This window comes from Coffea arabica, chromosome 10c, assembly GCF_036785885.1.
Source record: "Coffea arabica cultivar ET-39 chromosome 10c, Coffea Arabica ET-39 HiFi, whole genome shotgun sequence".
Taxonomy (NCBI): domain Eukaryota; kingdom Viridiplantae; phylum Streptophyta; class Magnoliopsida; order Gentianales; family Rubiaceae; genus Coffea; species Coffea arabica.
The window spans coordinates 4,462,186-4,473,387 of record NC_092329.1 but is presented as its reverse complement, the minus strand read 5'-3'; the positions used below and the strand labels follow the sequence as shown (position 1 = coordinate 4,473,387).

Here is an 11,202-nt window from a genome sequence, read left to right as displayed (position 1 = left end):
GGACCATCTCTGTCGGAAATATGCATTTTCATGGGTATCTGATCTCTCATACATAAATTTTATTTCACTACAAAGTTAGACCTTGCTTTGGTTGTCTTTTTTTTTTTTTTTTTTCAAAATATTTTTACATTTTCTGTAAACTCATTTTTTATTCAGTTTTTTACCTCATGTACATTAAATCACTACGGTATATTTTTTCACAACAACTCTAGAAAACAGCAATTCAAATGGGCTCTAAGCTACAGTGACAGCTAAAGAGAGGGCGAGGAAAAGTCACTCTCTTATCTTGAAAACAAATACATGAACCCTGCAGCTCCCCATTGAACAAACGAGCATACATAGTTTACCATTTCTGTGCATCTTAACTGGGAACCATTTACTTAGCAGCATTTAGCTGCCAATCTCAAATTCTTAGGAAGCATACACATACAACTTGGTTGACGATATGCATTTTAGACTGCGTAGTGCGCGCTTAGTTATATGATCAATGTTTCACATACATACTCATCGTTACAGCTCTTAAAAAAAGCAAAAAAAAAAAAAAATAATAATAATAATTGATGGCGAACCACACAACCAATATTTTATGTAGCTACATAATACAGGTGAATTATATTAATATAATTTAAGAGGAGGGATGGATTGGATGGTCGGAAAAGATGGAAGATAAGTGAGATGTCTCCAGTTTAAGATCTTTCATTAGCACTAAAAAAAATTAATATGACTCCCATTATGAATCAATTATAAAATCTAATTGATCCGTGAGAATAGATGAGATTATAATTTTAGAGTTTCATCTTGTGATGATCATTTAATTGAGAACTATAAATATCTTTTTTCATTCTTTTCTTCTTCTTTTTGGGGTTAATTTTTGGCATGTTTCCTAGCTAGGAGCTACACTTTATCTAGAAATGGCATTAGGACATTTTATATCTTTTTGTGTTTTGAGGGCATTTTATATTTGAAAGCATTTATGAACCGCAAGTGATAATGTGAATGACCAATTGATAATGGGAAATTTGCCAAATTGGTTCCTAACATTTTCACAAAATACTTTTTTAGTCCCTAACATTTAAAATCAGTCAGAATAGTTCCTAACATATAAATTATGAGCCAGTTTGGTCCTAATGCTCGTATTTGTTCTTTTTTCCGGCTAAAAATAGTACACCGGCGTAATTTCAAGGGCAAAATCGGAAAAATTCGTTAATCCATAATTGTGCATCCCTCAAACTCTTCCACCACTTCTTCAATTGATTCTCACCCTTTTGTTGAAGCTCTCCAAAGGCTTTGTGGGTTTAAGAAGGTGCAGAGAATTATTTGCCAAATAAGAAGATAAAAATGAGTTCTTTGTTGAAATTGATATCGAATTCAGAGATTTCCAAACTGAAAAGGGTATTCTTCTCAATAACCATAGCTGCCTGAGAGAACCCATGTTGCTGATTCCTTGGTTAAGAGGAGCAAGGACGGATGATTTTACGAAGTCAGAAGCAGAAGAAGAGATTGGGTCAATGGCTGAATAGAGACGGAGGAATATGGGCTCCGTTCAAGCAAAGATAGCCTGTGGACTTGCCAAAATGCTTCAACAGCTTTCTTACCAAATTTGAGCAATCAATATGAGGGAACTGCAGATATTGGTACAGAGTATTGTGGAAGAAGATGATTATGCATTGGAAGCCGCTGATTGTGACAGATGCAGGCTCTGTCTTGTTTGAAAGAATTGAAGCTGAAGCTTTCTAACCCACAAAGCCTTTTGCTTAATTTTCCACCTTCTGGACAACTCATGATTGACCCTGTTGTCATAGCCTGTAGCCAGGCTAGTAGATTTCCCATTAATCTTCTGTTCGAGATTGAAACTTTTTCTTGGTGGCTTTGATATTTCTTGAAACTTCTTTTTGGTGTCTTTGATATTTCTGTCTTTTCATTCAATTTTTCTTGTTAATTCTCCATCCTAGTAGCAGTAGGTTGAGAATCAATTGAAGAAGCGGTGGAAGAGTTTGAGGACTGCAAAATTATGGATTAGCGAATTTTTCCGATTTTGCCCTTGAAATTACGCCGGTGTTCTATTTTTAGCCAGAAAAAAGAGCAAATACGAGCATTAGGACCAAACTGGCTCATAATTTATATGTTAGAAACTATTCTGGTTGATTTTAAATGTTAGGGACTAAAAAAGTATTTTGTGAAAATGTTAGGGACTAATTTGGCAAATTTCCCATTGATAATTTGACCAAACTAAAAAACGGAACATGAAAAGACAGGAATCATTATTACGGGGGAGGGCTCCTGGAAGGTCGAAACTCGAAAATCGTGGTGGGATCAAGGCCACAGGTTCCTTGTCCTTAGTCTTTTTTTTTTTTTCTTCCAGCAACGATACATTTGTATAACCTACTTTATCTTAATCTAAAGGGGAAGGGGGAGCCGAAGAAAGCCGTGATAGAGAGATAGTGGATATACAGATTCAATTAAACCAAAAAAATACTGACACAACTTTTAAATTTTTTTCGTTACAGGTGAAATTTGAACTCTCACCTACAACCCAAAGAGGGAGTTAAAGCCCCTCTCTCATGGCATGCTCTTGACGGAAAGCTCGCTGTTCCCAGTTCCCACTTTGAGTTGTACTTTTCTTTCAATTTCAAACTTAATTTAAGGGTGGCAAGCTCCATGTTGTAAACGTGCTCAACAGCCAGAGTCAGTGTGAAACCAACATCCTGTTTCGGCCACCATGCTTTGTGGTACCAGGCTTTAACAACACTACTTTTTTTTTTTTTTCCTAACGATAATAATAACAACACTACTTGCCCTTGATAAAATTTTGCATCAATGCCCATTTGGGCACCTAGAGAATTGTAGCTGCCCCCTGCCACCACAAGGTTTCTTTCTCCTTTGTGGTTGCAATATGAGCACTAAAATCTATCAGCCAATTTTGATCTCAATGGTGCATAATCGATAAAATTGAAGACTCAAAAGAATGAATTTGGGCAAAGTAAAAAAAAAAAAACCCAAAAGGAAAAGTCTTTCCAACTTGTTTAGTATCTCGTTTCAACTTGGGAATTAAGATGATCACGGTTATGCCAGCCAGCTTTTAAACACTGCCTTGGAATTTTGGCAAAAGAAAAAAAAAAAGGAAAATAATTGGGTCATTCTTTTTCTGCCTGATAAATGGAGAGTAGATACCAAGAAAGTCATACCTCAGTTCAGGCTTAGACAATAATTTCATGCAGGGTGCTCTTGTTTTGCCTATTTGGGCTTAACCAAATATCTAAGCCTTCGGTCGTCGGCTCTTCTTTATTCGTCAGACAATGACCGGGACATCTATCATGCAGGCACCTTGAAAAATCAAGATAAGGTCAAGAATTTGAGAATTTATTTCACAGACCGATGTTGGAGAATGTTACCATCAGGAATGTCTCCAGCCGTCCCACTGCCGGTCATCTAAACGGTATTAACAGAGACGTAGGCTGTCGGTTCAATATCTCAAGTCTGAAAAACGTTGCTCTAGAAACATACGTTACTTTTTACCAAAAACAGTGACATGCTGTAGATACATTCAAGAATGGGATCTCAAGTGTGAAAAGCATATGACAAGAAGTTGGGAGTGAAAATATGAAAACCCATGACCATATTTATCAACAGGATGCATGTAACACGAGAAAAGCTGCACGCATGTAGCTTGCTTGTATTTCTGTTTCATTACCGTATCACTTGAGTACAGAACTGAAATAAAGAACTAGTATATGTGTATCCACTCTTAATTTCGATTGTGCTCAGCCTCATATATTTTTTTTTTCTGGCAGCATTTATTCATTCCGTACAATAAATAGTACTCCAAGCTAAAATCTTAAGCTAGATCACTGCTCAGTTAACCATATGTTGGCTGATTGTTGGTTTAATGAAAACACATCAGGGGAATGGAGGACGATAGAGAGGAATGGCAGCAAATTTCATCAATCCTTTGGTGCAGTCATCGCCATTTCCCTCTCTGCTAGCAAAGTAGTTAGGCCTGACCCGACTCAGCGTATACGAAAACCCATCTCCACCTCCTTGATTGGGAGGTGCCACCAGGGTTGCGGCCTTAAAATCGCATGTCAAGAAGCTGTAGAGGTTTGGTAGCAGGTACACACTGTGAGGCTTCACGGTGTCGTTAGGAGGAGGATACCTGAACACTGATGCACCACCACAACAATTAACGTTAGATCAAACCATTAATTAAACAGTAATATTCAGTTGTTAATGACATTTACATTGTACTAAATAAGGTCCCCAAGCAGATTAATGTGCACAATTAGTTAGTAGATTTCGAAAATCCAATCCAAATTTATACAATTTGGGTCGCCTAATCTAGAATCAAAAAACGAGTGTACATCAAAATTGGATTGAATCAGATTTTCTGACTCAGCTGATAAAAATTTCAAGTGATGACAATAATGCAAGGCTAACCTAGTGTGTCGTTAAGGAAAAAGGGACCGTGTTTCAAGGCCCAATCAGTGTAATTGTAGCCGTAGCGCCATCCCTCTGAGCCTCCAACAACAACCGTTTCAGCTTGGCTAATTGCCAAGGTGGCTACTAAGGTTAGGAGAAGGATAAGTAACCCTTTACCAAAACTCATGGTAATGGCCATCTCTATATTGTCTGTATTCGAATTAATATGCAGCTAGAAAAGATGAGATGTAGCTAGTTGGATGATCTGAATTTGGGATGGAATTTAGTTGGGTTTATATAGATGTTCCTGGCAACACTCTCCTTGACTGGTTCTCAAGATTAAAAATAGCAGATTGCTGACTGCACAGAATATGTTGAAGATCATCATCTTGCTAGTTTTCTTAGTTAATGTTGAAAATTACCCAACAAAATTCTAGACTTCCATGCCTAGCTCTGACCGCATTATGGTTTACCTTATTCTGTCTAATTCTCATTAATGCCCCGAGGAGGCTTCAACATTGAAATTCTTTACAGGTTAAGGCTGCACAAGCTTCCGGGACTTGTTAAGACTTAAAGGGCGGGCATAAATGTCAAGGTGTTGGTTGACGAGGAAAATTTAAGAGCCAGGATGATTCAAGTTTCTTCAAAGACGAAGAATATGGTTACATTAAATCATTACTATGATTACGAGGTGCCCCGGAAGTCAGCTAAAGACAACTGAATTTGGGTTGGTACGTAATGGAATTTCACCAAGTTTTGAAGCAGTATTTCAAAGGCATCATTGGCCAGACCAGGAGAAGGAAATTGCGCTTGTCTACAACCTTACAACAAATCCAAATGGTTTTCTAGATACCTGCATGTTTTCGATTTGGTTGTCTTGCCTCCAATGTTCTTCTAGCTTGAAAAGGAAGGATAAAGGTGTAGAGGAAGGAAAATGTGACAGCAAACGCTAAATCAATTTCATGTGAGAAAATAAGACCACTGATCATGGTTTATGTTCATCTCTTACTTGCATAAATGCAGCAAAACAGCATCCATGCTTATAATTTGTATCTTCAAACCAAAGCGAAGATTATATATCATTTGATGTTTAACGTTTACGTGCCAGGAAACTGGAAAAAAAAGGAAAAAGAAAAGACATAAAATAAAGGGATGAAAAAAAAATTACTCTTGAAAGGCATAAATTTAGTTTAAATCCTTAAAATTTTCCCCGTCGGTTGGTATTCACTTCTATATATGATTTGTACAATTTATTATAATTTAAATCAAATAAAAAAGAATAAGTAATACAATACTAAAATAAACACAGATACCAATTTTTATTTTTTTTTGGAAAAAGAGGTACTAAAATTGTTTTTTATTTAAAAGGTAGTTTTTTTAATATTTTAGTTTACGTGAACTTTTAGGCTAATATTATTGTTAATTTTTATTAATGTGTTTATAGTTTAGTATTATTGCTTTTTCTTCTCAAAGATTAATCTCCACTTGTCTTCTCTAAGTTTAAAAATGAGGCATATCAACCATTTTAGCAAACTGATTAAGAATTTCATATTTGAATAATTTGATAAAAAAAATGACACTGATATCTGTCTAAAAGTTTAAATAAATTAAAATGACAAATATATTACTTTTAAAAAAATGAGTTTGGTATTACCTTTTTTTATATAAATTTTGGTAATTGTATTTATTTTTAGTATTCTGTTATTTATCCATGTTGTTTCACTTAAAGTCTAATAAATTGAATAAAACATTGTATATAGAAGTAAACACTAATCCAATAGGAAAATTTCAAGGATATAAATTAAATATCAACTTTCTTTAACTTTTTTTAGCTTGATATTTTTGTATAATTGATATGATGGAGAAGAAATAAATCTTCAAGAAATGAAAGGAAATAATATTAGGTTATAAATAATTTCATGAATAAAGGCAATAATGTAATTGCACTCATACAAAGTCATAAATTTTTGGGCAAAAACCCGCGGTGGTCCTCAAACTTTCAACTTTGCGCACTTTTAGTCCTCCAACTAATAAGTGCATAAATGTAGTTCTTCAATTAATAAAAATGTATAGTTATAGTCCTTCCGTCCAATTTGGCCATTAAAATGGATGGGAAATGCATCACGGATTGCTCACATGACATTTATTTTTGGAATAATTACAAAAATCTCCCTAGAGGTTTCTAACAATTTCACTGAGCTCTCCTGAAATTTGAAAAATTACACTTACTTCCTTTGATTTGATTGTTTTAGTAACAAAACCTTAAAATAATATTGACTTGTTCAAATTTTTAAATGAATATCCAAAAATACCCTTGTGTAATGAGTTTTAATTTACTTTCCTATATAATTATAAGATTATCAAGTATAATTATAAGAAAAATGTCCCAAAATTTTCAAGTCCATACCTACTATTTGATAAACAACTATAATAATAATTTTATCATTATGATAGGATACTTTTGATGGTATTTTATTATGGATTTAAATTTATAAGATAGAAAAAAATATTGAAATAATTCATTTAGAGTTTATGAATTTTTCGAGTAGTTGGATTATCATAATTTAATAGTAATTTTGGGCCATTTTCTTTTCATTTATTGTTAATTTTAATACCAAAAAATAGAAAACAAAGATAAGCAAATACATTGGATTGCATATAAAGTTAACTCGTAAAAAAAATCACTACTTGGACATTCGGTTACACTAGAAACTAGAGGTGAAAGTGGTAGTTCTACAGTTTTATTGACAAAAAACTTTTAAAAAAAGGAATAAGAAGGAAAAAGAATGAAAAAATAATTTTAAAAGTCATTCTGAGTATACACATATCAAACAAGGAAATTTTATTAAAATATTTAAGGGTAGTATTATCATTTTAAATGATAAGGGAGGTATATGTAATTTTTAAAATCTTAAGGGAGCTAAATGAAATTGTTAAAAACCTCAAGGGAGGTTTCTGAAATTATCCCTTTATTTTTTGTATCATCCCTAACAGCCAAATTAGACGGAAGGACTATGACTACACATTTTTATTAATTGGAGAACTATATTTACGCACTTATTAATTGGAGGATTAAAATGCACAAAGTTGAAAGTTCGAGAATCACAGCGATTTTTTGCCCTAAATTTTTTGTAGTAGGTGTAGTATTTATACTCTGGAAATCACTTACCACCCTCAAAAGTATATAATAAGTAGGCTTTTTCCACATCCCAAAAGTATAACTTCTTGTACATAAACCTAAATTTAGCTGCATTTGCTGTTTGCAGCTATAGAATCGAAAATTCAATATGTGAAGGTATTAATCCCTCGAGCTGTTGCTTGGCACAATTTCTAGCTAACTTTTCCTCCTTCATTTCCTGCTTTCTTTCCTTGCGCGTTTTGGGCCAAGTGACATTATGCGGATCACGAGGGTCAATTATAAGTTTCTCGAGGACAATAGCGTTCTCGAGGAAGTATTCAACAAGTTCAAGTTCACTTCTGCGACCATAGTATCCAAGTAACTCAACCACTTTCAGATGTTGGAGCGGAAAGCTGGCAGCTTTCTTCAACTTTCTATCTCCCCTGACCATATCATTCCACCATGATTCCAACTGCAAACAGATTAAGCTGTCAATAACTAAAATATTGCAGATCAAAAAGAACGGGGGGAAATCTGCTAAGAGTACACAACACAAATTAGAAAAAGAAAGAAACGAATAGGAGCAGCAACAGAAACAGCATGTCACACTGACACGAAGCATGTTAGTATAATCATTGCCTTTTCGCTTTCAAGAATTGATTGGGCTCCTAGACTGCGTTTAAATGTTCATAATCATAAGAATGTTCAAGTCCCATAGTATGACGCTCAATGGCATGGCATGGCATGCAGCAAATGCCACGGAGAATGACAAGAATAACTAAAGCAAGGCTCAAGAAAACAAAACCAGACAGTAAAAGAAAACGATGGCTGAGATTAGTACAGCAATATGCTACCTTCAGCACAAACTTCTCCAAGTTGGGGGAAGCCCTGATCAAAGAAGTAAATCCAATCAAACTGTCATCTTTTGATGCAAAAGCTATTAAGACGAACTCCTTCAGATTGGTAAGTTGAGGAAGCTCATGAACAATTCCTTTTTCCTAGGATGATCAAACAAGAAGAAAGCAAAATCAAACCAGTGAGGCAAGCAGTTGGCAGTGATTATAAACAATAGTTGGAAAGGAATCTCTTCAAAGAGTTCCATTAAATAACTAGAAAAAACCTGTGAAACTTGAAACTCGTCGGCACGTAAAGTAAGAACCTCTAGTTTTGACAAGCAGCAAGAAAGCCAAGAAGTAACATCCCTGACCAAGTTAAGGGAATCCCCAGAAACCCATACATTCACAAGCATGGGGACATTCTGAAGTACAAGATGGTGTGCTGCTGTAGTTGTAAGGGAGACTAAATTTGTGTCGTTGACAATAATGGATTGCAACCTCAAACAGTAGCATACCTCCAGATATTTCAAGGCAATAGATGGACCACAAACTCGAAGGTTGATCAAAACTGAAGAGGCCTCCACTACCAGAGGCTCAAGAAATGGACAATTGATCAAGAAGAATTCCAGTACCTCCCCAGTTACATTCAGACTTTTCAAACTCAATGCTCTAAGGGACTTGAAGCCAATCTGTGAATGATGACGGATTTCAGAGTAACCAGGTTGAGATTTACCACTGCTAAGGCGAAAAAGTTCATAATGGAAAGTATATGATTCTCGAGAAGAAGGCGGGCCATCATCTGGAAACAGGTTCAATTCCAGCCTTTGCACTTTCCTTGCAAATGCATGCTGAGGCCATTTATGAATCTTATCTCCATAAAATTTGTCCAAATAAAAAGCAACTCTCAAATAACCTAATGCCAAGGACTTGTCTGATTGAAGCAGCACCTTGTCAACCCATTCAACCTACTTCGCCTTTCCTTTCTAACAAAGGCCACATACCTTCCCCAGCTGGGTATTGAGAACATCTTCTTTAGCACTTTTAATGCATCAAAATCAAGGCAAGCCATGGACCTCCATGGATCTATCCAACGCTTTGAAAGAACACTTGTTCTGGCAGCTTCTTTTAGCATTAGACAAGACAGAATATAAACAAGGATTCCATCTGGAAGCTGACTAATCTGATCCTTGAGGGGCTGCCCTGTCTTTGCACACTATTAAGAAGGGCGAGAGGAAGAAAAAGATCCAGCAGCAAACATATGTTTCCTTTAGCAAATAGTTACAAGAAAGAAACTTCTTTTGTTTTGTGTTAGTAAGAGTGATCCTGTCTCACCTTCCTCGGTCCAAAACCAGTGGCAAGTATTGCCCTTGATTCCATTAAGATCAAAACTTTCTGCTACTTTTCTGTCTGTTATCAGGAATGAGAAAATGAACGACAAAGAATTCCATTTAGTACCATTTTAAGAACAAGATTACTATGCTGAAGCTCGTTAATTGACCACCTGGAGTCCTATGTGAACAAAAGAACCATAAAAGTCCTTAGAAGGAAAGTAAGCCTGACAAAATACCCATTAAGAATGACCAGGACAGATAGCATAGAATCCAAAAACAACAGCCAAAAAAAAAAAAAAATCTGCTACAACCCAGGATTGTTTTGTTGTCCTCCTCGCATGCTCTTCTTCCAACGTAAATAACAATACATAAAACACAAATATACCGCAGCAATAAAAACATAACCTTGGAATAAACCGCAAGCATGCCGGCAGACAAAATCAGTCAACAAATGAAACAAATATAATTCAGCTTAAGCATGTTTACCAGAAATTCGTCCTATAATCAAAGAAATCTAATATAAATTCTGTCTTGGCCAAAATCATTCTAATTAAAGGATGCTGCATGACAAAATTGCTCCAAAAATCTAACAGATATCAAACATTCATGGTAGGAATATATATGCATATAAGCTACCAAAAAACGTAAACCACAAACTTAGCAGGCAAATAACATGGCTAAACTAAAGATCCTACCAGAAAACAAAAAAGAAAAGAAAACCAATATGGAAGTGAGGCAGCTACAATCAATTACGATTCCAAAAAAAAAAAAGGAATTTTGAAACTAACTGCTGCAGCCCACTGTCGAGCCAGGGGAGATAAGTACAGCCACCGTTCTCAACGCCCGGTATCCGCCTACTTCAGCTTAGTCGAAAGTGGCCAGGAATAAAATAAGCTGGAGATTGTTACTTGTTTGAGCAAGAGAGAAGACTGATTTTTAGGCTGCTTTCGTAAAGTTGCCAGTTGCATCTCTTCTGATTGTTGGGTGGAGTCCCGTTGGGCACTACAAACATTAAACATGGGCTCGTGTCCATTTAGGATAATATCAGAAACCTCCCCTGGGTTCTCTTAATAAGTTTTAAGAATAATCACTTTTTTTTTCCAACAACCGTTTAAGAATAATCACTTACCTCCCTTATTTTTGTTATTTGTGTAATAAAATTTTTAAAAATCCTAAACTATCCTATTACTTGTTAAATGAAAATACTCCTAAATCACTTTATTTACTTTTAAAAAATCATTATCTGAAAAACAATCTCTACTAGTACTGCCATATTATAATGCTATAGTCCATAAAAATATATATTTGAAAAATAAAAATGATATTTGTAAAGAAATATGCTTGACTAATTTAACTCTATATATTTAAAATTGATTTCTTATGAACTTTATATTTTTTTCAACTTCTTCTCAACCTATGTCCAAATCTTTAAATTGTACTGATGATTATAAAAATCAACTTAAAATAAGCAAATAAACCATACCCATTCTATCACAATCAT

At 35.1% G+C, this 11,202-nt stretch overlaps 2 protein-coding genes across 3 annotated transcripts; both read right to left on the bottom strand.

Annotated features, from left to right (window-relative positions):
• Positions 1–3,897: 3,897 nt before the first annotated feature.
• LOC113713788 (uncharacterized) lies at positions 3,898–4,615 on the bottom strand. The gene is made up of 2 exons (XM_027237580.2): positions 4,435–4,615; positions 3,898–4,160 (listed from the first exon to the last, which is right to left on the bottom strand). Exons 1-2 carry the CDS (start codon positions 4,613–4,615, stop codon positions 3,898–3,900), a joined length of 444 nt encoding a protein of 147 aa, XP_027093381.1.
• Positions 4,616–7,581: 2,966 nt separating this feature from the next.
• LOC113713682 (putative FBD-associated F-box protein At1g61330) lies at positions 7,582–10,729 on the bottom strand. 2 transcript variants are annotated; one of them, XM_027237464.2, is made up of 5 exons: positions 10,490–10,729; positions 9,703–9,777; positions 8,655–9,583; positions 8,389–8,532; positions 7,582–8,006 (listed from the first exon to the last, which is right to left on the bottom strand). In XM_027237464.2, exons 3-5 carry the CDS (start codon positions 8,781–8,783, stop codon positions 7,683–7,685), a joined length of 597 nt encoding a protein of 198 aa, XP_027093265.1. In that variant the 5' UTR covers positions 8,784–9,583; positions 9,703–9,777; positions 10,490–10,729; the 3' UTR covers positions 7,582–7,682. The 2 variants fall into 2 exon arrangements, with proteins under 2 accessions (XP_027093265.1, XP_071925839.1); XM_072069738.1 differs by having other exon boundaries at positions 8,655–9,879.
• Between the last annotated feature and the right edge of the window lie 473 nt (positions 10,730–11,202).

Coding starts and splice junctions, on each gene's coding strand:
- LOC113713788 (XM_027237580.2), bottom strand. CDS start 4,615: ATGGCCATTACCATGAGTTTTGGTAAAGGGTTACTTATCCTTCTCCTA. Junction 4,161..4,434: donor TTTCCTTAACGACACACTAG/GTTAGCCTTGCA, acceptor GTGGTGCATCAG/TGTTCAGGTATCCTCCTCCT.
- LOC113713682 (XM_072069738.1), bottom strand. CDS start 8,783: ATGCTTGTGAATGTATGGGTTTCTGGGGATTCCCTTAACTTGGTCAGG. Junction 8,533..8,654: donor ACGAGTTTCAAGTTTCACAG/GTTTTTTCTAGT, acceptor TGATCATCCTAG/GAAAAAGGAATTGTTCATGA. Junction 8,007..8,388: donor TGGAGAAGTTTGTGCTGAAG/GTAGCATATTGC, acceptor ATCTGTTTGCAG/TTGGAATCATGGTGGAATGA.